This window comes from Nothobranchius furzeri, chromosome 16, assembly GCF_043380555.1.
Source record: "Nothobranchius furzeri strain GRZ-AD chromosome 16, NfurGRZ-RIMD1, whole genome shotgun sequence".
Lineage (NCBI taxonomy): Eukaryota > Metazoa > Chordata > Actinopteri > Cyprinodontiformes > Nothobranchiidae > Nothobranchius > Nothobranchius furzeri.
In genome coordinates, this window is record NC_091756.1 from 1392512 (window position 1) to 1414615 (window position 22104).

At 42.5% G+C, this 22104-nt stretch overlaps 1 protein-coding gene across 6 annotated transcripts in view; it reads right to left on the reverse strand.

Moving 5' to 3' along the window:
• Positions 1–22104, reverse strand: part of tmem94 (transmembrane protein 94) — a 95723-nt gene that overhangs the window by 60931 nt on the left and 12688 nt on the right. For 2 of the 6 annotated variants that reach the window (XM_054736381.2, XM_054736378.2), the window contains exons 2-4: positions 13632–13743; positions 13400–13560; positions 2550–2666 (exon numbers count right to left, since the gene is read on the reverse strand). In XM_054736381.2, coding sequence (XP_054592356.2) covers positions 2550–2666; positions 13400–13423 — 141 coding nt within the window. In that variant the 5' untranslated portion in view covers positions 13424–13560; positions 13632–13743. Of the gene's footprint in view, positions 1–2549; positions 2667–13399; positions 13744–22104 lie in introns of those variants that run through there. The other 4 variants (XM_054736384.2, XM_054736383.2, XM_054736380.2 and 1 more) reach the window with 3 other exon arrangements.

The window sequence follows — 22104 nt, forward strand, 5'->3', positions numbered from 1 at the left end:
GTTAGCTTGTAGCTAGTTTGACCGGATGTCGTCAGTTGATCCCAGCCTTACAGCCCCACCCTCAGCTCCACCTCTCTTCCCTTTTGTGGAATTGTCTGGGCTTGACGGAACCTGTGACACGGTCAAAATGGCGGTGGTGGCCACCTCCCATTTATCTTCAAGAATGTGTTATTGGAGTCTATGGAAACCCATTGTCCAATATTTATATGTTGATGGTATGACCCATTACTCCTGTCCTGGCTGTGCTTCATTGGCTGCCCATTGATGTAAGGATTCGTTTTTAATACTTTTGCTGGTTTTTAAAACGTTAAATGGTCTGGCCCCTCCTTACTTGGTGTCACTGCTTCAACCGCACACCCCTGCACGGTCACTCCTCTCGGCGAACCTCATGCTCCTGTCGGTCCCAAGATCGCGTCTAAAGACACGTGGTGATAGGGCCTTTAATGTGGCAGGTCCTAAGCTTTGGAGCGAGCTTCCTCTCAGCATAAGGGCCTCCACTTCTGTTGCGGTTTTTAAGGCAAGGCTAAAAACCTACTTTTATGATCTGAATTTGAACCTTTCCAACTAGTTTTTATTGTTTTACTTATAGCGATTTGTGCACTCACTGTATTTTTATCTGTATCTTGTGAAACAATGTTTTTATTTTCTGGATTTAATGTTTTATGTTTTTACTTGATCTGTGTAGCGCCTTGGTGGCATGTTTTTGCCTGTAAGGCGCGATTTATAAATAAAGTTGAGTTGAGTTATTTTAGACATCCGGGGTTTTCCCCTGTGTTACGGAGGCAGCAGTGAGCACAGGGGAGAGGGAGTGGGGATACGGGTACTGGAGCTGGGCCCAGCTGACAGAGCTGCACATTTTTGTTATTTTCACGTTTTTTTCCCTTACATAGATTTTCTACTACAGCTGATGTTAAATGTGGGCATCTGTCTCTGCCGCGAATGTTCTTGTCTCTCTTGTTTCTCCGCAGGATTGTGTGTGTGTGTGCATGCATGTGTGTGTTTAACCAGTTTGCCATGCTTGTTGATATCAGAAACTGCGATGATCCTGCTGCTGTGTATTTGTTCGTATTCACATTTATTAAATCCATCTTTTGATGTAAAAACAGCATTTAAAATCATGGAAACACTGTTTCTCCGCAGGAGTGTGTGTGTTTGTTCATTTTCATCTCTCTAGTCTGTTTAGATGCACAAAAATGATCACATTTATCAATCGCTGTTTTACTTTGAACATTTTCTTTTATTTTGTTAAATTTACCGGCCTGCCTCTTCTGCTTTGGCTCATTAAAAAATTTGATCTCATACTGAAACTATCGCTGCACGGTGCTTCACAGCCTTCGCGGCGCTTGGCAGCTGATGTGACCAAGAGCGTAAGTTAATAAGAGCGCCGATTAGAAGCGCCTGTTGTTCCACGGCGCATCGCGCCGCATCGTCGCGCTTCCGCGTCTGGTGCGTTCCGGACGTAAGGCACAACTGTACATTATTCATGCTGTCTAATCAGCCCCTTGATATGCCACACCTGTGAGGTGGGATGGATTATCTTGGTAAAGGATAAGTGCTCACTAACACACATGTAGTCAGATTTCAGAACATTATCTGAGAATCATGGGTCTTTTGTGTATGTAGACACATTTTCAGATGTTTGAGTTCAGCTCATGAAAAATGGGAGCAAAAACAAAAATGTTGCGTTTATATTTTTGTTCAGTGTATGTTCCAATGCTCACCTATGGTCACGAGCTTTGGGTAGTGACCGAAAGAATGAGATCATGGATAGAAGCGGCCAATTAGATTTCTTCGTAGGGTGGTTGGGCTCTCCCTTAGGGAAACGGTGGGGGTGAGAAGCTCAGGCATCCGGGAGGGGCTTGAAATAGATCTGCAGCTCCTCCACATGGAGAGGAGCCAGTTGAGGTGGCTCAGGCATTTGGTCAGGATGCCTCCTGGACGCCTCCCTGGTGAGGTTTTCCGGGCACGTCCAACTGGAAGGAGACCCAAAGGAAGACCCAAGACATGTTGGAGAGACTACGTCTCTCACCTGGCCAGGGAACGCCTTGGGATTCTCCTGGAAGAGCTGGATCAAGTGGTTGTGGAGGGAAGGCTGGGCCTCTCAGCTTAGGCTACTCCCCTTGCAACTTGACGCCAGATAAGCGGACGATAATGGATGGATGGACAGTTCTTAACCCAGTTGTAGTCATTTCTGCAATCTCCTTGGATATTGTTGCTGCTTTGTGCATGCCAATGATCTGACCCTTCTCAAACAGACTAACAGCTTTTCCACAAACCATCAGATGTGTCTTTCCACGAGGTTGTTCAAAAAATGAGAAGCAACTTATTGCACCAGTAGGGGTTAAATAGCTTGTTGCCAGCTGAAAGGTAATTGCCCATGCAGTAATTATCCAATAGCAGGCTCATACATATTTGTTTAGTTAAATCCAGGTGCGGACTTTTGTTTTGGGCCAGGCAGTGTACCATTATCATCAGGTCAAACAAGAAAGAATTAAGAGTAGAAAACCAGTTTCCCTCTAGCTTTATGCATTATAGTAATAATAACCTACTAGTGTAGAGGCTCGCCTCCGCGTCTCTCTCTGATGCTGCTGCAGTAGGCTGCTGAGCTGGTCTCTGAGCTTCATCAGAGCTTGGTTTGTTGAGAGGCCCAGTGTCACCCCATTCTCCTGCAAAAACATAGAAAACTTTCAGTAGATGCACTTGGTTTAAATAAAGCCAAAGGTCATTAATTATTTAGCAATTACATTTGATAGTTTATTATGATACATGTAGGGATTGGTGAAATGTCAGGTGGAGGCTTTAGGTTATGAGAACCTTTGGGCAAGGACGCTCTGATCAGATAACGTGATCAGAAATTGGGAACCATCACCAGAAATGGGTGAAAAAGTTCAGATTTAACCACGTATGGCAAAATTACCTTTTAAATTCATCCTGAGTTTTAGATTTTCAAATTATAAGAAACAAAGAAACAAACAAAGAAGCAAAAGAAAGAAAGAAAGAAACAAAGAAAAGAAACTAAGATAAAGAAACTAAGAAAGAAAGAAACAAAGAAAAAGAAACTAAGAAAGAAAGAAGGAAAGAAAACGATCTTAAATTTAGCGCTTCTCAAGATAAAAATAATGAGAGCTTCACATAAACAAAAAACAATGAAAGTACAAAAAAGATGAAAAAATAAACAATCAAAAGGTAAACAACTATTTCTTTGTTTTCTTTTAACAAGTTCCTCTACATTAGAGCTGCACAATATATCAAAAAATTATCGTCATCTCGATAACAGGACGTGCGATAGGCCCATCGCAAAGCACGTCAAAAACAGCGATAAATGTTTGGTTCAAACATTTCCATCCGTGTCATACATCACCTTTTTGTAAACCAGCTCTGTTTTTTACGTGGAAGTATTATTTGACCAATCAAATGTAGCCCTTCTGATATGCGGCCAATCAGATGGGTCCGTTCACGTAATTCGCCCGCCCCCTACGTAGACCCTTTTGGAAAGCATCACCCGAATTGAGTTAGCGGCGCCGTTCCCTTGTTCGTCATGCTGGCTCAGAGCAACGAACGCACTTTGTGCTGATGTTTCTGGAATCAGCGCTGCTTTCAAACGAGAACGCGAGTCCGCTCGGTGTCGTTAAGCAGCTGATAATAACCGGGCTGACTCCGACACGTGCCGGTGAACCAACCCACCTCCCTCCATGTCGCTAGTGTTCCACCGGGTGATGGTGTTAGCCCCAGGCTCCAGTTAGCTTCCAGCTAAAAGGCTACAGCACTCTCCTCCCAGTCCCACCCTGCTAAAGAGGGCCTGGAAAAGTTCCCCCACACATCAAAGTTATTTTTCATTTATGAGCTTTTATAACCTTGTTATTCAGGATAGTTGATTTGCTGCTGCACATAAACTGTCAGTCAGAAGCTCTGCTAGCCGCTTATCTTAGAGGAGCTAGTTCAGTTTGTTAGCTTGTTATCAGAATCATAGATGCAGTTTCATCATCTGAGCTGCTTTTGAAGATCTAGGTAAACTTGTTCAATTAGGAGTTAAAAACAAACGTTTTCACATATTTTCCATGTAGTTTTTTGCCAGTTCCTCTTCTGAAAGGTAGAAAATTGTTTTTCTCTTTCCCTCAGAAAATCTTAATATTCTCCTAGTTTGGCCCAGCACAGTTCACTTCCCAATTACAGCAACAGCCTTATATCATAACCACATAAGTGGAGAAAATGCTCAGCAGAGGTGGAAAGAGTACTAAAATTTCCTACTTAAGTATGAGTACCAGTACTTTGATAATTTTTTTACTCAAGTACAAGTAAAAGTACTTGCCTAATTTTTTACTCAAGTAAAAGTAAAAAGTATCGTAAATAAAATGTACTCAAAGTAAAAGTTACTTAGTTACAATTTTGTCAGCGTAAAGATGGTTACATCAGTGCAAAACCACAACACCAGTTCACAACACGCTCGTGTGTGCACACACACACACGGACACACACACAGTTTGATGGAAGGATTGCTATCCAATCAGTGAGAACAGGACGTGCACATTGATTGGACGAGGTTTTTCTAGGATTGTACATTTCAATTGTGATTAAAATTATTCTTTTGTTTTTGAAAAAAAATGTTGATTTTTAGATGCCATCAGCATGTGAGGTATCTCAATGTCCTCATGACAAAACTCTAACATGAGACTGTGCTCTAACCTGTCACATAACAAGCTTAAAGAAAGTCAAACATCTCAGATGGACCTAGATGGATTTATAGACGTAGGTTATTATTTTAGATCAGACCTGTTATTTAAAAATGCGTGTAGGACACAGGCACATGGCTCAGACCTTTTGCTGCAGCTGTAAACGCAATTTTACGTAATAATTAGGAGCATGAAAGTAAACAAATAACAGTGATTCACAACACTAGCATCTGCAGCTAGCTTGTTTTACGTGCTGGAGTGACGTATGCGAAACACAGTTCTTCACTGTCGGGAGGAGAGGATAAAGGATAAAATAAAGAAACAAGCTAAATCATCACCGAACCGAACCCTTCACCACTGAAACCAGGTTGTTCATCCCAATCCTCCTAAATAATCCTCCAATCATCCAACTGGAACCCTTAAGGGTCCCGTAACGTCCATCCTGTCAGAACAGGCCTTGGGAGCCCAGGTGTTACTAGAACTAACGGTGTCTCCTCACCAGCGTGAGCCTCCACACTGTGAAGGTTGGTCTCCAAACATGAACTTTAAATTCATGCATTCATCTCCTCTTGTAGCACTTTAACATGTTTTAAAAGGCTTGTATCATGATAAGTTACACCTCCCAGACCAAAGATAGGTCCAATATAAGATAAAACATTATCATAAACACTGCAGAGACGTCATTATTTATGAAATATGTTATTTTCCTGAGCCATTACTTCAGCCAAGATATAGGATGCATGGATTTGATGAAACCCCGCTGTCTCATGCAGTCCTATATGTGTAATACACACACACACACACACACACACACACACACACACACACACACACCATGACTAATTTAACTACACTGAACTGCTTTAGTAATAATTTAATCTCTTATTCTGGAGTAAAATAAAGAAACAAGCTAAATCATCACATATCTGTGGCATCAAGAAGCATCTTCTGAGTTCAGACACAGGGATGGAGCACAATGTTTACACCTGAACAGTATCAGGATTAACTCACAGAGGCCTGCAGGTCTTCTGTTTTATGAGCAAAGTGCTGAGAATCCGCTTGTTATGAGCGCTCAACGTTATTTTGCAGCTTCCGTGCGGAGCGGTAGAGAAACACAATTCAAACATCTGGCTCCCGAACCGAGCAGAATTCTGATGACGTAACACCGGTGCGCAAAGGTGTGGGTTCCAACCCATAGGAGAGGAGGGAGAGGCGGTAAACAGCGGTGCTCATGCAGGTGTCTCTTTCTGTTCCGACGCTGCTTCACGTAATATTTTTAATTTATTAAGCCTACAATTTATTTTACTCAGTAACGGATATCATTTAAAATGTAGCAAATTACAATTCTTTTTTAAAAACTTACTCAAGTAAAAGTAAAAGTAGAGATTTTAAAAATGACTTAAAAAGCATAAATAAACAAAAAAGCTACTCAATTACAGTAACGTGAGTAAATGTAATTCCTGCCAGAGGACATTTTAGGTCTTGTTGTTGACCTACAAGGCTGTCCACAACCTGGCTCCACCCAACACCACTGATCTCCTAGACCCACATGTTCCATCTAGGCACTGCGATCACATGGCATGGGGCTCGTACGCATCCTGGAAATAAAGCGGATAACTGTGGGTGGGCGTGTACTGGTTTTTCGTGCTCCGTCGCTCTGTAATGCTCTGCTACAGGATGTCAGACAAGCTTGCTCAGGTAAAGCAAAACTGAAAATGTACTTTGTTACTAAAGCTTTAACTGCTTGATCACTCAGTTATTTTTAGGCATTTTGCTTAATTTCCTGTTTCAGCTTGTTCTTATTTTAACTTGATTTTATTGCTTATGTGTACTCCATTTGCTTTTAGTAGATGCTGCTCCCATGCTTTCGTTCTTTTTTAAACACAGAAACAGTTTTGTTTACCTGTTTGTAGCTACAGTTTCGCCGACGGCTGCCGGCTTCTTCAGGCTGACGCTGATGGCGGCGCGTCACTTCCTTCTCCGTTTATCTGTGGGCAGCAGAGGACGTTGTCGCCCTCTACTGCCTGCTCTCCCCTCTCCGATGCTGCTAGATGCTGCTGTTTTTATATTGGGGGTTTTCTTTTATGCTATGCTGCACTTTGTTTAAAGCCAATAAACTTATTTTTATTATATAATAATAATTATTATTACTGTTAATATTAATATTATTGTTACTGTTATTTGTATTATTAATATTATTGTTGTTGTTGTTGTTATTATATCATATAGAAAACACACGGAGTGATATTTGAGAAGTGAAACAAACATTATAGGATTTACAGAAAGTGTGCAATAATTGCTGAAACAAAATTAGGCAGGTGCATACATTTGGGCACCACAAAAATAAATTAACTCAATATTTAGTATAAACTGCCTCTAAACATTTCCTATGGCTTCCAATGAGGGTCTGGATTCTGGTTGAATGTATTTTAGACTATTATTGTTTTTAAAACATCTCTAGCTCATTCATGTTTGATGGTTTCCAAACAGACAGCTTTCTGGATCCTTCCCGTAAACCATGATGGTGAACCATCTTGGTATTCAGAAGTCCCTCAGATTTATATGTGAACACTACACCGCCCGTTTGAGAATGGACTCACACCATCCAGCCCCACCAAACCCCAACCGTGCCGACGCTAATGTGTAAGCGCCACTATTGGCTGAGCAGTTGCTAGGAGATTGCACTCCCACGTTAGGAGAGAGAGCTGAAAATCTGTGAAAGCAGGGAACAGCCATGTGGGTGCAGTTTTGATCCGAGCGGAGAAAAAGTTTTCACGTGAGAAGACAATTCCAGTGTAAGAAGGTTAACTCTGAGTGCAGAAACAAAGATTCGAAGGAGAACAGAGTATATCTGAAAGAGAGCAGACATTTTGAGTGCAAGCAAAGAAACTCACTTGCTCATAAAAAACATGGCCGACAGGGTGAAGCCACAGAGTCAGGCAGGTCCTGTGTGTTTGCCGAAAAAAAGAAATATCTTATATATTTTGCCATGTTTTCTTGGTCTCTTCTTGTCTTGTTACCTTTTTTTCAGCTTAATGTATCCACGGAAAATGGTTAATTTAACTCTCTACCCAGCCAAGAGGAGCCAACATCTTTTGTATTCAGGAATCCTGGATTGTGGACATGCTAGGCCGCCCCCAGGTCAATGTGCTAAAACGGTATCCAGATCATACATGGGGGTTGTGAATCTCCTGTTGATAATACTTCTGGCTGGCGATGTTGAGCGTAACCCCGGACCTGTCTCAAGTCCTGTGCTACAGTTACAGCAGCTGCCTGGGTTAACCCAATCACTGCTATCTGAGCTACAGCAGCTCCCTGGGCTAACACCATCACTGCTACCTGGGTTACAACAGCTCCCTGGGCTAACACCACCACTGCTATCTGGGCTGCAGCAGCTTCCTGGGATAACACCATCGCTACTACCTGGATTGCAGCAGAGTCCTGGGCTGACGCAGTCACTGCTAACTGGGTTGCAGCAGCTCCCTGGGCTAATACCATCACTGCTACCTGGGCTACAGCAGCTTCATGAGCTAGCACCATTCCTGCTACCTGGGCTACAGCAGCTCCCTGGGCTAGCACCAACACTGCTACCATGGCTAACACCATTACTACAACCTGGGTTACGGCAGCTTCAGGCTCCAATACTATCATTGTTAACTGGGCTGCAACAGCATCCGGGTTTTACATCGTTAATGCCGCTTGGGCTACAGCAGCTTCCAGGACTAACATCGTCGCAGCCACCTGGGCCACAGCAGCCTCCCGGATTAACATCATCGTTACCAATAGGGCTACAGCAGCTCCCTGGGCTACCATCACTGCTACCGGGGCTACAGCAGTCTACTGGACCAACACCATCGCTGCCACCTGGGCTACAGCCGCCTCTTGGACCGATACCACCATTGCCAATTGGGCTACAACAGCCTTCTGGACTAACACCACCACTGGTACCTGGGTTACAGCAGTCTCCTGGACTAACACCATCCCTGCTTCCAGGTCTACAGCAGCCTCCTAGTCTAATACCAACTCTGCGGAGCCCGATTACAACTAAACTTAGTAAGTCAACACAACCTATCTTACCTATGGTTATACAGAGGAACCCTGTGTTTAAAAAGCATCGATTGTTTAAGTTATTTCGGACTCTTAATCAAGCTAGGACTATTTGGGATCCACAGTATAAGGTCAAAGGGCTGCTAGGTGGCCATCTGAACATACGCAGCATGGCCCCTAAGAGGGAACAACTGGAACATCTTCTCGTTAATTCAAATGTTGATTTTATGGGACTTTCGGAAACTTGGCTCACACCCTCTTCTCCACAAGCACTGATAACTATACAAGGTTATCATGTCTTTAGAAAAGATAGGCATCAAGGAAAGGGGGGTGGGGTGTTGTTGTATATGAAGGACTCTCTAAAATGTACACAAATAATCTGGCCTAATGAAATCTCTATTGAATGTGTTGGAGTTAAAGTGTCACTCTCAGCAGAAATGTCATTTACTGTTTTATGTCTTTATCGCCCACCTTCAGCGAAAGTGGATTTTTATGACCAATTCAAGGCACTTCTAAATTCTTGTGACATCAGTAATGAACTTATCCTAATGGGAGACTTAAATGTAAATTGGGATGACATAAGCGACAGAAAGAAATTAAAAGAAATCACAGATAATTTTGGTTTACAACAAATGATCAATGATTCCACTAGAATAACAAATCGCTCTAGAACTCTAATAGACCTGGTGTTCTCTAATAAACCGGATAGAATGATAAAAACATATAACTTTTTGACTGGCTTGTCGGACCACAATGCCATATTCTTCTCTAGAAAGCTAACTAAAAAACGACTGAGATGTTTCAGTAAAAGGACGAATATAAAACAAGCATTCATTCCCAAAAATCAAGAGCCACATTTAACAGCTGCTCTAAATAATTTGGACTGGAATAGCATACTAACATATGATGACACTAATAAATGTTGTGATCTAGTATACTCTGCTATTAAAGGGGTCTTGTCACAGTTTCAGAAAGAGTGCCTTTTAAAGAAACGAGTTTATTCATTGCCTTGGATTAATACTGAGTGTAAACAGCTTATGAGACTTAGAGATCGGTTACTCAAAAAATCGTTACAATCTGGATTACATACTGATCGATTACATTTTATATCTGCAAGGAATAAAGTCACACAAACCTTGAGAATGGCAAAAGCTAATTTTTTCATGACTGTAATTAATAATGCCAAAGGAAACTGTAAGCTAATCTGGGAAAATATTAACAAACTTCTTGGTAACAGTAAGCATAATGCAGAGAAGGACCTTGAACTTAAATTTGCCAGTGAACTAGTGTCAGAACCACTTAGCCTAGCTACTAAATTAAATGATTTCTTCCAAAGTACCATTAATGAAATTGCACAGTTGTTTTCTAATTCTGATGACCATCGACAAAATATTGGGAATATCGGCACCGAAGAGGAAGATTCTTTACCAGACTCAAAGTTCAATATTCAGAAAATTACGGAAAGTGAAGCAGAAAATATAATATCTAAATTAAGAAGTTCTAAAGCAAAGGATGACTTTGGATTTGACACAAATTTCTTAAAGCATTATAAATCTAGTCTTTTGGTGCCTGTGACCCATCTTATTAATTTATCAATCTCGCAGGCAGTCGTTCCTTTGAGTTGGAAGGTGGCGAAAGTAACACCAATTTATAAATCGGGTGATAAAATAGACCCTATTAATTATCGACCTATTAGTATACTGCCCATCTTTTCAAAGGTAGCAGAAAAGTGGGTTGCTAAATCTATCATTGAACATCTTAATGATTCCGATCCGGGTTTGCATCCTATGCAATTTGGATTTCGCACTCTTCATTCAACTGAAACGGCTGTCTGTGTTTTTGTTGAGAGAGTGAAATCTTATTTAGACAAGAGTCGTTGTGTTGCGGCAGTTTTTCTCGATTTCAAACGTGCATTTGACACTGTCAATCATCATACACTCTGGTCTAGACTGTCGACATTTAACTTTAGTAATCATACTGTTAAATGGATACAGTCTTATTTATCAGATAGAAAACAATGTGTGCAAATAAAGAATAGCAAGTCACCCTATCTTAACTGCATGCAAGGTGTTCCCCAGGGTTCAATTTTGGGTCCCCTGTTATTTTCACTTTATGTAAATGACTTGCCTAATGTATGTACAAATGTGGACACAATTATGTATGCTGATGATACAGTAATTTTTACGCAAGCCGAAACTCCGGATGATGCAGCCCATCAGCTTTCACTGGCATTACGTGATTTACAAAAATGGCTGAATGACTCATGCCTGTGCCTTAATTTTAACAAGACCGTATCAATGTTTTTCAGTAAACCTAAGACAACCGTAGCTGCAGGAAAAGTTTGCTTGGGTGCACATGAATTAATTAATGTTGAGGAGTTTAAGTATTTGGGAGTGCGATTAGACTCTAAATTAACTTTTAAAAAACATATTAGTAAAGTAGTGAAAACTGTTAATGTTAATATACGGAACTTTAGATATATCCGATCGTCATTAACACACACGGCAGCGATTACATTCCTGCATTCTATGATACTGGCTCATATTGAATATTGTATTACCAGTTGGTCCTATACGAGCTCGGCTGCTATTGGGCCAATTGAAGTATGCTACAAAAGAGCATTGAAAATATTAGATAAAAAACCTCTCTCATATCACCACTGTCAAATTTTAGATAAATACAAGTTTTTAAATTTTACTAATTTTAAATTATTTAAATCGGCCTGTTTAATATATAAAGTTATACATGGCCTGGCGCCACCACCAATGAGTGATTTTATTAAACAAAAGTCTAGCAGTGTTGTCGGGTCTCGACTGACTCGAGCCACTGCTAGAGGTGACTGTGAACTGACATTCAGGCGGACTACCTTTTCACAGACTGCTCTGTCATACCAGGGAGTGACATTCTGGAATAGTCTTCCACTATCTGTAAGGGAAAGTACCAGTCTAAACATCTTTAAGAGTCGCTTAAAACAGCGGCTGAGGGACACACAAACATGTGATCATGTCTAATATTTATATTTCATATTTGTCCGGGAAAAGAGTTGGTACAGTATTAAAAGGGAAACAACTGCTAGTTTAATGGGTGAATGTAATCTCACGACAGTCAGGGCATATGCACTATCGGGGTTTGTGCAATACAATTGATGTGTTTCCGTTATTGCTGTCTATGTTGTTCTCTGTGTCCACTTTCTTTGACATTTGTTTGTGTTTGTATAATGGGATGACAGTTTTTGTCTCTGTCACATGACTTGTAAATACTATCTCTGTATGTTTACACTACTTTGTGTCTAACATCAACCTGCCGGAGGGTCTGCAGATGGAAATTAGCCCAAGGCTATAATCTGGCATATTTACATTTATTGAAATGTTCATTAATATGTATTGACCCACTTCCTAAATAAATAAATAAATAAATAAAATAAAGCGTTACACGTTGAGAGCAAAGATATGAAATCTTGCTCTCAAATGAAAAAAAGCTGGATATTTGTATTTGTCAGGCAGACAGCTGAGGACCAGATGTGTTCACAGCTAAGGTGACCCGATAGCACCTGGATAAAACATAGTGCTTTCTGTTGTCACCAGAGTCTGAACAATAAAGTAAAAGACACCCATCTACGTCTAGTTAGCTGGACTCCCGGCGCAGTGGAGTGAATCTGCGTCTCGGTACACGCTCCGGACTCAGGGTCACATTCTGTCGGGGATATTCACATCGGTACGACACCTGTTGACACAACCTGACAAATCAAAGTTTTTCCATTTCTTATGTTTTATCCCAGACTAAAACAGAAAATACGAAAAAAAATAAAATAAAAAAGATTTGTTATTTTTGAATCTGCTTATAAAACAAATAGCAAAAAAAAAAGTTTTATTTTTTATTTTTTGTTTTTAATCGAAGATAGACAGAACGAATGGCACGGACTGACCTCGTTCATAACCTGGAGAAGGCGTTCTACCCTTTTCCTTTTTTTCTTTTTGATTCGATTCATTTCCTGATCGCTAAAGGCCTTCGCTGCCAGCTTTTCCCGCCATTTTACTGTTTTTTAAGAGTGACAGAAGGTTGCGCACTAGGTTGATGTCAACGCCAACACTACCAAAACAAAGAGTAGACTCACCTCTTACATCAGGAACAATCCACGCATTTCTCGAGCATTATCCGTTCTTTCGTAATCCGTTGTTGAATTGTTATCGGCAGAAGCTTTCCGGTTCGTGGAACACTTTTTTTACAGCAGCAGCCAATAACGATCTCCTAACACATGGACTTTCTGCTTCCTGGTCACATGACGTGTGACGTACATGGAGGAAGATCGCCTTTAGAGCTGGGGTGTGTTCTCATGGTGCGGGGGCTTGTTCCGACACCCACACAGTAAAAAATGCAAATGACGACTTTAGTCGTCAATGGCAGTGAACGAGTTAAGAAAACCAGTTTACCTTTCGGTTCTACCCGACTGCTGCTATAATTGTTGTTTAAACGTTCCTCCTTCTTCAGATAATGGCATTTAGAGCAGACATGTAGCCACCCAGGCACATCGCTGCCCCAGTCAGGTCAGGGGTGTAAATTCTAACACCCCATGGCGACTTGTGCATTTTTCACATCAACACGTCACTTCATAAAATTACCCACATTTGGCCAGTGGTGGGTGCTAATGTACATCACTAACAGTGAGGTGCCTTCAAGCTCACCTTATTTTTATCAAGTGTCTCCATGGCAATCTGGACCACTCCACATGTTCTGTCCCGTAAGTCGTCACCTGGCAGAGGCCAGTCAGTACCGTCACAGAAGGTCCAAATGTAGACGATGAAAGAACTTCTGACTCTCAGCTGGATTCTTCTCAATTAACAGCCTGAAGAAGCATCAAATCAAGGGATCAGACACACACTGAGGAGCCAGGAGGGTGCAAAGGTGATCCCACACCTGGCAACGCCCCCTTCTGCAGGTATGACAGTGAACACATCTGCAGAGAGAACTCTATGAGGGTCCTGATTGAACACTTATTTGTTGTTCAGATGATCCTCCATGTAGAGACCTAAGGATGAGAATTAAGACCAGTGAGACAGGAATTGCCCAGGTCATTCATTACTAGAATCCTGAGAGATATTTGGGAGGTGTTAGCACATGCTGCTGCAACAGACCTGGACCCAGAAATTACAGAAACCAGGGACACTCAATTCAGCATCTTTGTGAGTCACAACAAGCCCAGTAGATAACTGGACCTACTACTTACCGCTGATTGAGGAGCTTACTACGTCCAGAGGAGCCGAAGGATAAGGAATTCAAAGACTTAATGCAGATGCTGCAAGCTTATTTTAGCCCAAAACTAAGCTAGATTCTTCAAAGGTTACATTTGAGCTAATCCCACCCAGAAAGATGGTAAACTGTGGCAGATTATGCAGCTGAGTTAAGGAGGCTGGCAGACCTGAGTGCTGGGAGATTTTACCACAAATGCTGACAGACAGGCTGGTGTTGGGAGGAAATATGACAGGGTGCAGAGGCCGTTGTAGCAGATGCGATACTTGATGAGGCTTTTACAGTGTGCTAAGATATGGAGTCTGCATCTTAAGATGTAAAGAAATTGCCGGAGATGCTGGGGGAGGATGCGTCTTATGCAGCCCACGAGCTAAAGGGCGTCACTGTAAACAAGCTACCTTAAAAAAATATCTGGCAAAACATTTGTGCCGTCGTCGTCGTCTTCCTCCGCTTATCCGGGTCCGGGTCGCGGGGGCAGCATCCCAACTAGGGAGCTCCAGGCCGTCCACTCCCCGGCCTTGTCCACCAGCTCCTCCGGCAGGACCCCAAGGCGTTCCCGGACCAGATTGGAGATGTAACCTCTCCAACGTGTCCTGGGTCGACCCGGGGGCCTTCTGCCGGCAGGACATGCCCGAAACACCTCCCCGGGGAGGCGTCCAGGAGGCATCCTGACCAGATGCCCAAACCACCTCAACTGGCTCCTTTCGATCCGGAGGAGCAGCGGTTCTACTCCGAGTCCCTCCCGAATGTACGAGCTCCTCACCCTATCTCTAAGGCTGAGCCCGGCCACCCTACGGAGGAAACTCATTTCGGCTGCTTGTATCCGCGATCTCGTTCTTTCGGTCATTACCCAAAGCTCATGACCATAGGTGAGGATTGCCAGTTTGCATTTGTGCCAGTTTCAGATATAATGGACTGCAGCAGAGTGCACGCTTGCTTCTGGTCTTTGTCACAAATGTGGAAGTAGGGGTCAGATTAAAATGGTCTGCGGATCCATTTGGGTGCCTCAGAAAGGACAGAAGGGGTGCAAAAGTCAAAAGGCCAAGAAGCAAGCACCTGATAAAGGAGGAAGAATGGATTTGCTTATAAGGGAAGAGGAGAGTGACACTGAGGACTCAAGTGGGAAATAAGACTATTATAACATGCCCTAAAACCTTCCCAAAGTGACTCCCATCACTCACAAGATGAAAACGAACAGAGTATAGGGGACTTTTGAAGTGGACACAGGCAGTGGGGTGACCATATTAAGCAAAACAGCAATACACAACTATGGAACAAAATGGCCATGTCAGAATTACGCCCATGCACACTGAAGTTAAAAAACATACATGGGAGAGCACCCAAGTGTCCTAACCCAGGTGACACAGGTGCAGGTGTAAAGCGGAAGCACAAAAGCACGACTTCCTGTGCGGACGAAGGAAGACACAGGTCCAAACCTGTTGGGGTGCTGCTGGCTACAGCAACTGGCTATAATGGATAAAGTATTCTATCAGATTGGCCCTGAATCCACAAAACACCAGACAAAAGTGTTGGACATTAGATTAGGAAAGCTGGAGACATGAAAGCCTAGCTCTGTGTGGACACAGAATCCCAACCACCTTTTAATAAACCACAACCAAAAAGATGAATTATTTTGTTCTCCAAACAAGAACATCCACAGAAGTTAGAGGGAGTTGTGGAGAAGCAGAAAAAGGGAGGTTTGAAGTTTAAAAGAAGCAAGTGTGAGTTCACTGACCAGTAAGTGGCACGTTTGGGATACAAAATAAATGCAACGGGGTTATATTCTAAGAAAGAGAAAATAAAAACCATTGCAAAGGTTCCAGCCCCATTAAAAGTCACAGAGTCAAAAGCCTGTGTAGCATTTCAAACTGTCATGTTTTTCACCAAAATGACCAGAAGTTAACTTTTAACTTACTACAGGCCAAACTTCTTCATACTGGTCAGTCTGACACTGTGGTGAAGAGATGAACTTGAGCGGATATTCTTAACTTATTCTGCATACATCACGAGTCCTCAAGGCTGCAAGACGCAGGACTTCTTATTTATCCCCTTTGAACAAAGTCTTTCTTCTTTGGCTCACATAAATGACTTTAAAACTTCATTTAGTCATATTTTGTTGAATGAACAATGTGTTTAAATCCAAAGTGTTTGAATAATGTATCCTATACTCTACATTAATGAATGATGGGTTAAAATGAATATTTTCCTGTAATGATTTATTTCCGATCCTAAATTACACCAAATTATTATTTGTGTATTTTAAGAATTCAATTTATCAGTATATTCACACCTCATAATGTTATTATTAATTAGGGCTGCACGATATCAGGAAAACCTGCGATATTGGATAACTTTGCTTAATATTGCGATATCGATATTACTCACGATAAATGAACAAATACTACAGTATGCAGTGTTGATGTCATCTGGCGTGTGACATCACGTAGGGGGCGGGCGTATTACGTGAACGGACCCATCTGATTGGCCGCAAATCAGAAGGGCTACATTTGATTGGTCAAATAATACTTCAGCGTAAAAAACAGAGCTGGTTTACAAAAAGGTGATGTATGACACGGATGGAAATGTTTGAACCAAACATTTATCGCCGTTTTTGACGTGCTTTGCGATGGGCCTATCGCACGTCCTGTTATCGAGATGACGATAATTTTACGATATATTGTGCAGCCCTATTATTAATGTTTAACAATTTAACTTCACACTAAGAAATTACCTCAAAACCTCATTGATCGCCAACTGCCTGAGGTCAAAAGTGACTACTCCCTCCTCTGCAAAGCTATGAAGGAGGAACTCTCAGGTACAGCAAGTTTTAAACTTGCCATGTCAGTCAAACATCTTCCCTCAGAAGATGCACGTGTTCTGCTTCCGCATCTTCCATGGTTTCTTTGGTCATCGAAATGAACCAGGTATGGAAGAAAATGGCGACTTTAAGGAACTTTTTCTTGAGAACCTTCATCCTTCCATAGGTGTGCAAATGAACGCCATTGATATTTGAGAAACTACCATGATACAGCTCAGAAAAATGACAGGTGTAAGAGTTTAATTTACATCTATTTAACGAACCATAAGACATGGGATTCCATAGTAAGTATATGAAATCAACCTTATGGATCTTTGGGTACTTTTAACCAGAAGAATGGAACTTTTTATTGCAGGGATTATGTAACACTTTGTATTAACTGAGAGACAACAGAAGAGTGTTACCTTTAAAACGTTTAAGAAGATTTATTTTTAAACAATTTTAAACAAGACTAACTCTAAATTCTAAGTGAATGGATGGATCTTGGTGTGAATGAGATGTGAGATGGATGGTGTATGTGTGAGTGATGTTTGTCATCAGAACTCTCGTATCCGGAGAAGCAAGTCTGAATGATGTTGTGATGTTTTGCTCTTAAGCTATGATTGGAGTTTCACAAACACATGAGGCGCCATCTTGTCGTTCCACACATACCCTTCAGGATGAGACCTCCGTACAGATCCAGAATGCCAGGTCCTCGGACCCCCCCCCCCCCCCCCCCCCCCCTTCAGCCGATGAAACAGCGTCAGCAGTACGACAGACTAGTCTTTGGATTGTCTCCAGGTAAAAAGCAACAGTTGGTTGACAGCGTCAGATGGACCTGGAGGGTCAGTGAGTTCAGCTTTTATTCTGAAAGGAACCGTTGCTTGGTTGGTAAAATGCAACAGATTTTATCCAGCTTGTTGCTTCTTTGCTTGAAAAGGAAGTCCGGGTGGCCGGTCCGATACTTCTCTTAGAAGGCGGTGAACTGCAGTGAACTGTAGAGAACTCAGAGAACTGAACTAAGATGGTGTGGGACTGGTTTTATTAATCTGGATGTTTTGATTTATGGTCGAATCAACGTTGGCAGATTTAGAAACACCACAGAGACTATGCCACGCTTCAGAAAGGAAGGCTCTGATTGGATGAGTAAAAGCAATGTGTCATGCGTTTACATTACGTGTAGTCAGAATGTCTAGTGCAGCTAGATTAATGTCATATTACTCATTGAAACTTACTAATCATAACATTGTATTTCACAGATTGATCAGCATCTTATTATTGACAAACACTTTGTTTGATTAGCTTTATTAAAAATAGAGTTCTTTGATTTATTAAAAAGAAAGAGTCCTTTGTCTTCATTCTTCTCTTGGGCTGGAAAGGAAAAGTTTTAGAAGCAAATGCATGACATTGAGCAATATCTCATGCAGATTAGTTCTTGCTGAGGAGAGAGGGAAAATTACTTTTAGGTGGAAAACAGTCATTTCATTCCATTACACAGCAGAAAAATTGCTAGCTGTACTCTCATTAAGAAATCGAGAACTAACCAGATGGCGAGCAGGAGGTGGGGACACAGAGACTGACAAGTTAAAGAAAATGTAAGGCTGATCTGAAACATAAACGTCCTCAGGACAAACACTGTCAGCATTTAGACTCAGGGTAAAAACAAGGTCTAGAGTGTGCCCTCTGGTGTTTGTGGTAATGTTTCCAGAAGGACTGGTCAGTGCATCGCTGACCCTGCGTCCTCTACAGGTCTGTCTTCCCACACCAAGACCTCTCTTTTGGTCCCAAGACAACCACCTGAGACCAAGGCTCAAAACGCTGTGACACAAGCATCTCCAAAGTCACAGTTCATAAAGCAGAATCTGGGGTTAAAGTATCTGAAACCTTCTCAGTTCAAACACGCCCCCTCTGCTAAAGATTCAGTGAGTACTAAAAGGAGCACAAGTTCTGCACGTTGGTGATCATGGATGGAGATTCAAAGGGGGGTGTCGTCCCACTCAGGTGACCACCGCCCTCACCCTTACCATTATTCGCCACGCCGGGACCATGCTGACCACAGCCCTGCTGCTCCAAGGTTAACAGCTGAGTCAGGTAGCAGGCCTCCTGACGACCTGTGCTCCGTCCTAAAGTCTGTCTTTTATGATTGGGTAAGCGCCTCATCAAAGGCTAAAGAGGTTCTACTCATCTCATCTGCAGACCAGAGTGCACATCCTCCTGCACCTGTAGTGCCTGCACCTGGCTCCGTCATAACGACAAGTCTTGCATCAGTTGAACCTGCCCCAACGGTGCATCCCATGACACTTGTGATCCAAGTGGGCTTTGGTGAGGTCGCAGCTGTTAGCACAAGTCCTTGAACATCCAATGCACCCGTCAGTGGGTCAAGTAACCCTTTCTCGCTGGACATACCTAAACTTAAGAATCATCCGTAAAGATCCCAAACGGAAACCTCACATCCATGTGACCCTTGAGGGGTTGCTTAGCTGTGATGCTACCTTAAACACCGGTTCAGACGTTTCTGTCATGTCTCGTTCTCTTTGGGAAAGCCTCCGCTTAGCTGTGGCTGTCCAGGGTTGTGTCTTGACACACACACTGCTCCGTGGACGTCAGCCCTTATGCTCCGGCTCCAGTGACCTTGTCGACTGTGTCTTTCCTTCGACTTTTCTGTGGGTCGCATGTCGATGCATCCTCCCATGTTCGTGTCTGACCTTGAGTTTTTTCGTTGCCTGTTTGGCAAAGACCTGCTCAATCGCTTTTTGCCCATTATTGACTTCTGTGGGTTGAAGCTCTGGGCCCGGTTAACTCAACTGCTGCCCATGAAGCTCCCCTAGGACCTCATTTCTACTATAGATGGCCAGTCGGTTTGGTGTTTCTCTGGTCAGTGACAGGCCTAGTGACTGCACAGTGTCTGCACCTGAAAGCCCTCGCCCTGCAGTGGGACCACCACCTACCGAAGGGGGGGTTGAAGGCCACACTGACCTTACACCAATATAGTCGGCACTGGAGATCTCTCACCCTGCAGCGTGTCGCTCAACAACCAAGGAAGGGGGGGCTAAAGGTCGCCCTGTACCACTACAGGCTGACTTTGTTCTGCCTGGCTGCATCTGCGCATCGACAGAGGGCCCTCCGGAGCGCATCCCAGTGCCGAGCCCTCAACAGGCCACTCCCACACTAGTCTACAGTCTCCATTGTCCGAGATTCCAAGTTTCAGGCCTAACAAAAAACCTTTACTGTTTGCGTGCATTTTTGTGATGCCCGGTGCGGCCAAGCCTCCTCCTCAGCCTTCCCTACTGTGACTGTATGAACCTTGACCCTCTTCGGGTGTTGCACTCAGGCAGCGCCTAGGCCTGTTCATGACTAACTACCGTCTGCTCACACAAAAGTGCTTGTAAAGTTTGACCCTGAAATGGCATGCACCCGGAAACTGCTAAGGGCCTTTGGCAAGCTTTCTGAAACAGGTACCAACTGGTCTCACACTATGACGTGGCACTCTGAAGCTGATATCTCTCATGCTACGCCAGTTACAGCAATTCACAGTTTCCAATTCTGAACATTCTGGTACCCACAGCAGGGAGAAGTGTTTCCTCCCGGAGTTACTCTGCTTAGCTAATAAAATTGGTTCTATCTTTAACTTGAGCTTCTTAGCCATCAACTCCATTGAGGGCAACACGGTCAAACGTCACGTCACCAAGCTTGAAGGGGAAGTCCCTTCCCCCTGAACACATGTGTTACAGACCACCATGGTCCATACTGGTGAGGTCGCTCTATATTTCTTGGATCCAGATGAACACAGGTCTGTTGTAGTTTTCTTCTCTCTATGATAACATCTCCTTTACTCTTTTTCCTGCTACTGTGAAACGTGTTACATTCAACGGTCCGACCACTGTTCAGATTAGTGCGGTAGACAAGGTACCGCATGAGCTCTCTTCAGGTTCTGGCCTCAGCTTTCAGCCTGTGACTTATTCCTTGCCCTCCTCTGACTCTGTCATTTTCCTCTCTACGTGTTTCAACTGCTGTCTGTCGCTTTGGGTTGGCATACGCACTGTTCTGTCACTTCTCAGCTTGGTTGACCCCTTGGTTGGCTCACTCCATCTTTTGAGGAACCTACTAAACATGGCTCTGATGCTTATGTTCCAAATGGCACTGCTCCACCTCCACCACCAACCGGCGACCTGCCTCCAATTCCACCTCCATCTCTAGTCATAGAACTAGTCTGTTCTCTGTTTTGAGTTACCTAAGTTTTGTAGAATGTATGTGTGAGTGCATGGATATGAATCATGTCTAAACATAATGTACAGACTTGCTTTGCTATGGTGTCATGCTGTGGGGTTCTGAAGATCTGAGATGATGACTAGTTTCATAATAGTGAAGAGTGGTTAAAACTGCTAGCTGTTAAGATTGATCCAAATTCAAAATTTTCTTTATTTTTACATTTCTAGATAGTTAAATTTTATACTCAGATTAAATTTTTCATTTGTTAAATTTCATTTTTATATTACTAATCTGTTAATTATTTTGTGGTACATGCACCAACTGTTGAAGGTTCTAAGTCACCCAGGTCATGGTAATCCAAAAGGGTTCAGATGAACGCAACTGGACTTCTTTGGTTTCTTGAAAATGTTTCGTTTCTCATCCGAGGAGCTTTGTCAGTTCTAACTGGAATATGGGAGAGTCAAGTCCCATATTCCAGTTAGAATTGACAAAGCTCCTTGGACCTGACCTCAAAAGTATCGGAGTGAGGGAGTGATTTCCTGAGGTAATATTATATCAAACATTCAAAGACCAATCAAATTGATAATTCAGATTTATACGGTATATCACATCTTACTGATCATTTAACAAATATGTAGCCACATCTAAGACGTTACACCTACTTGGGACAGTTAATTATTGCAAATTTCTTCAAAATCTCTCAACTCTGCTGGGACCATTACACCTGCTACTTTCAAAGAAAAGAGAAATTAGGCCTGTGTGGTATACTTGTTTGTACTGAAAACAGGTGTTTATTTCCATTACGATATGAATTTTTCACATATCAGCATACCGGTGAATAGTCTAGACAACGTGATGATGAGGGAACGTTTTTGAAGAAATTCTTTAAAGTTTATTCTTTGTTTTATTATCAGTAAAATGTTAATCTTTAGTATGAACCAAAATGAGAAATGTGCTTACTGCAGCAAAGCATGTGTGATAAAGTTTGATTTAGACTCATAAAGGGCAGAAGTGTAAATAGATACCGCAATCCTGGAATGCTCCATGAGGAGAAGTGTCCTTATCCAGTAACAACTGCGCTGTTGACCTCACTGTTGCTGAGATCCAGATGATAAATGTTGGAGACGTTTCTGA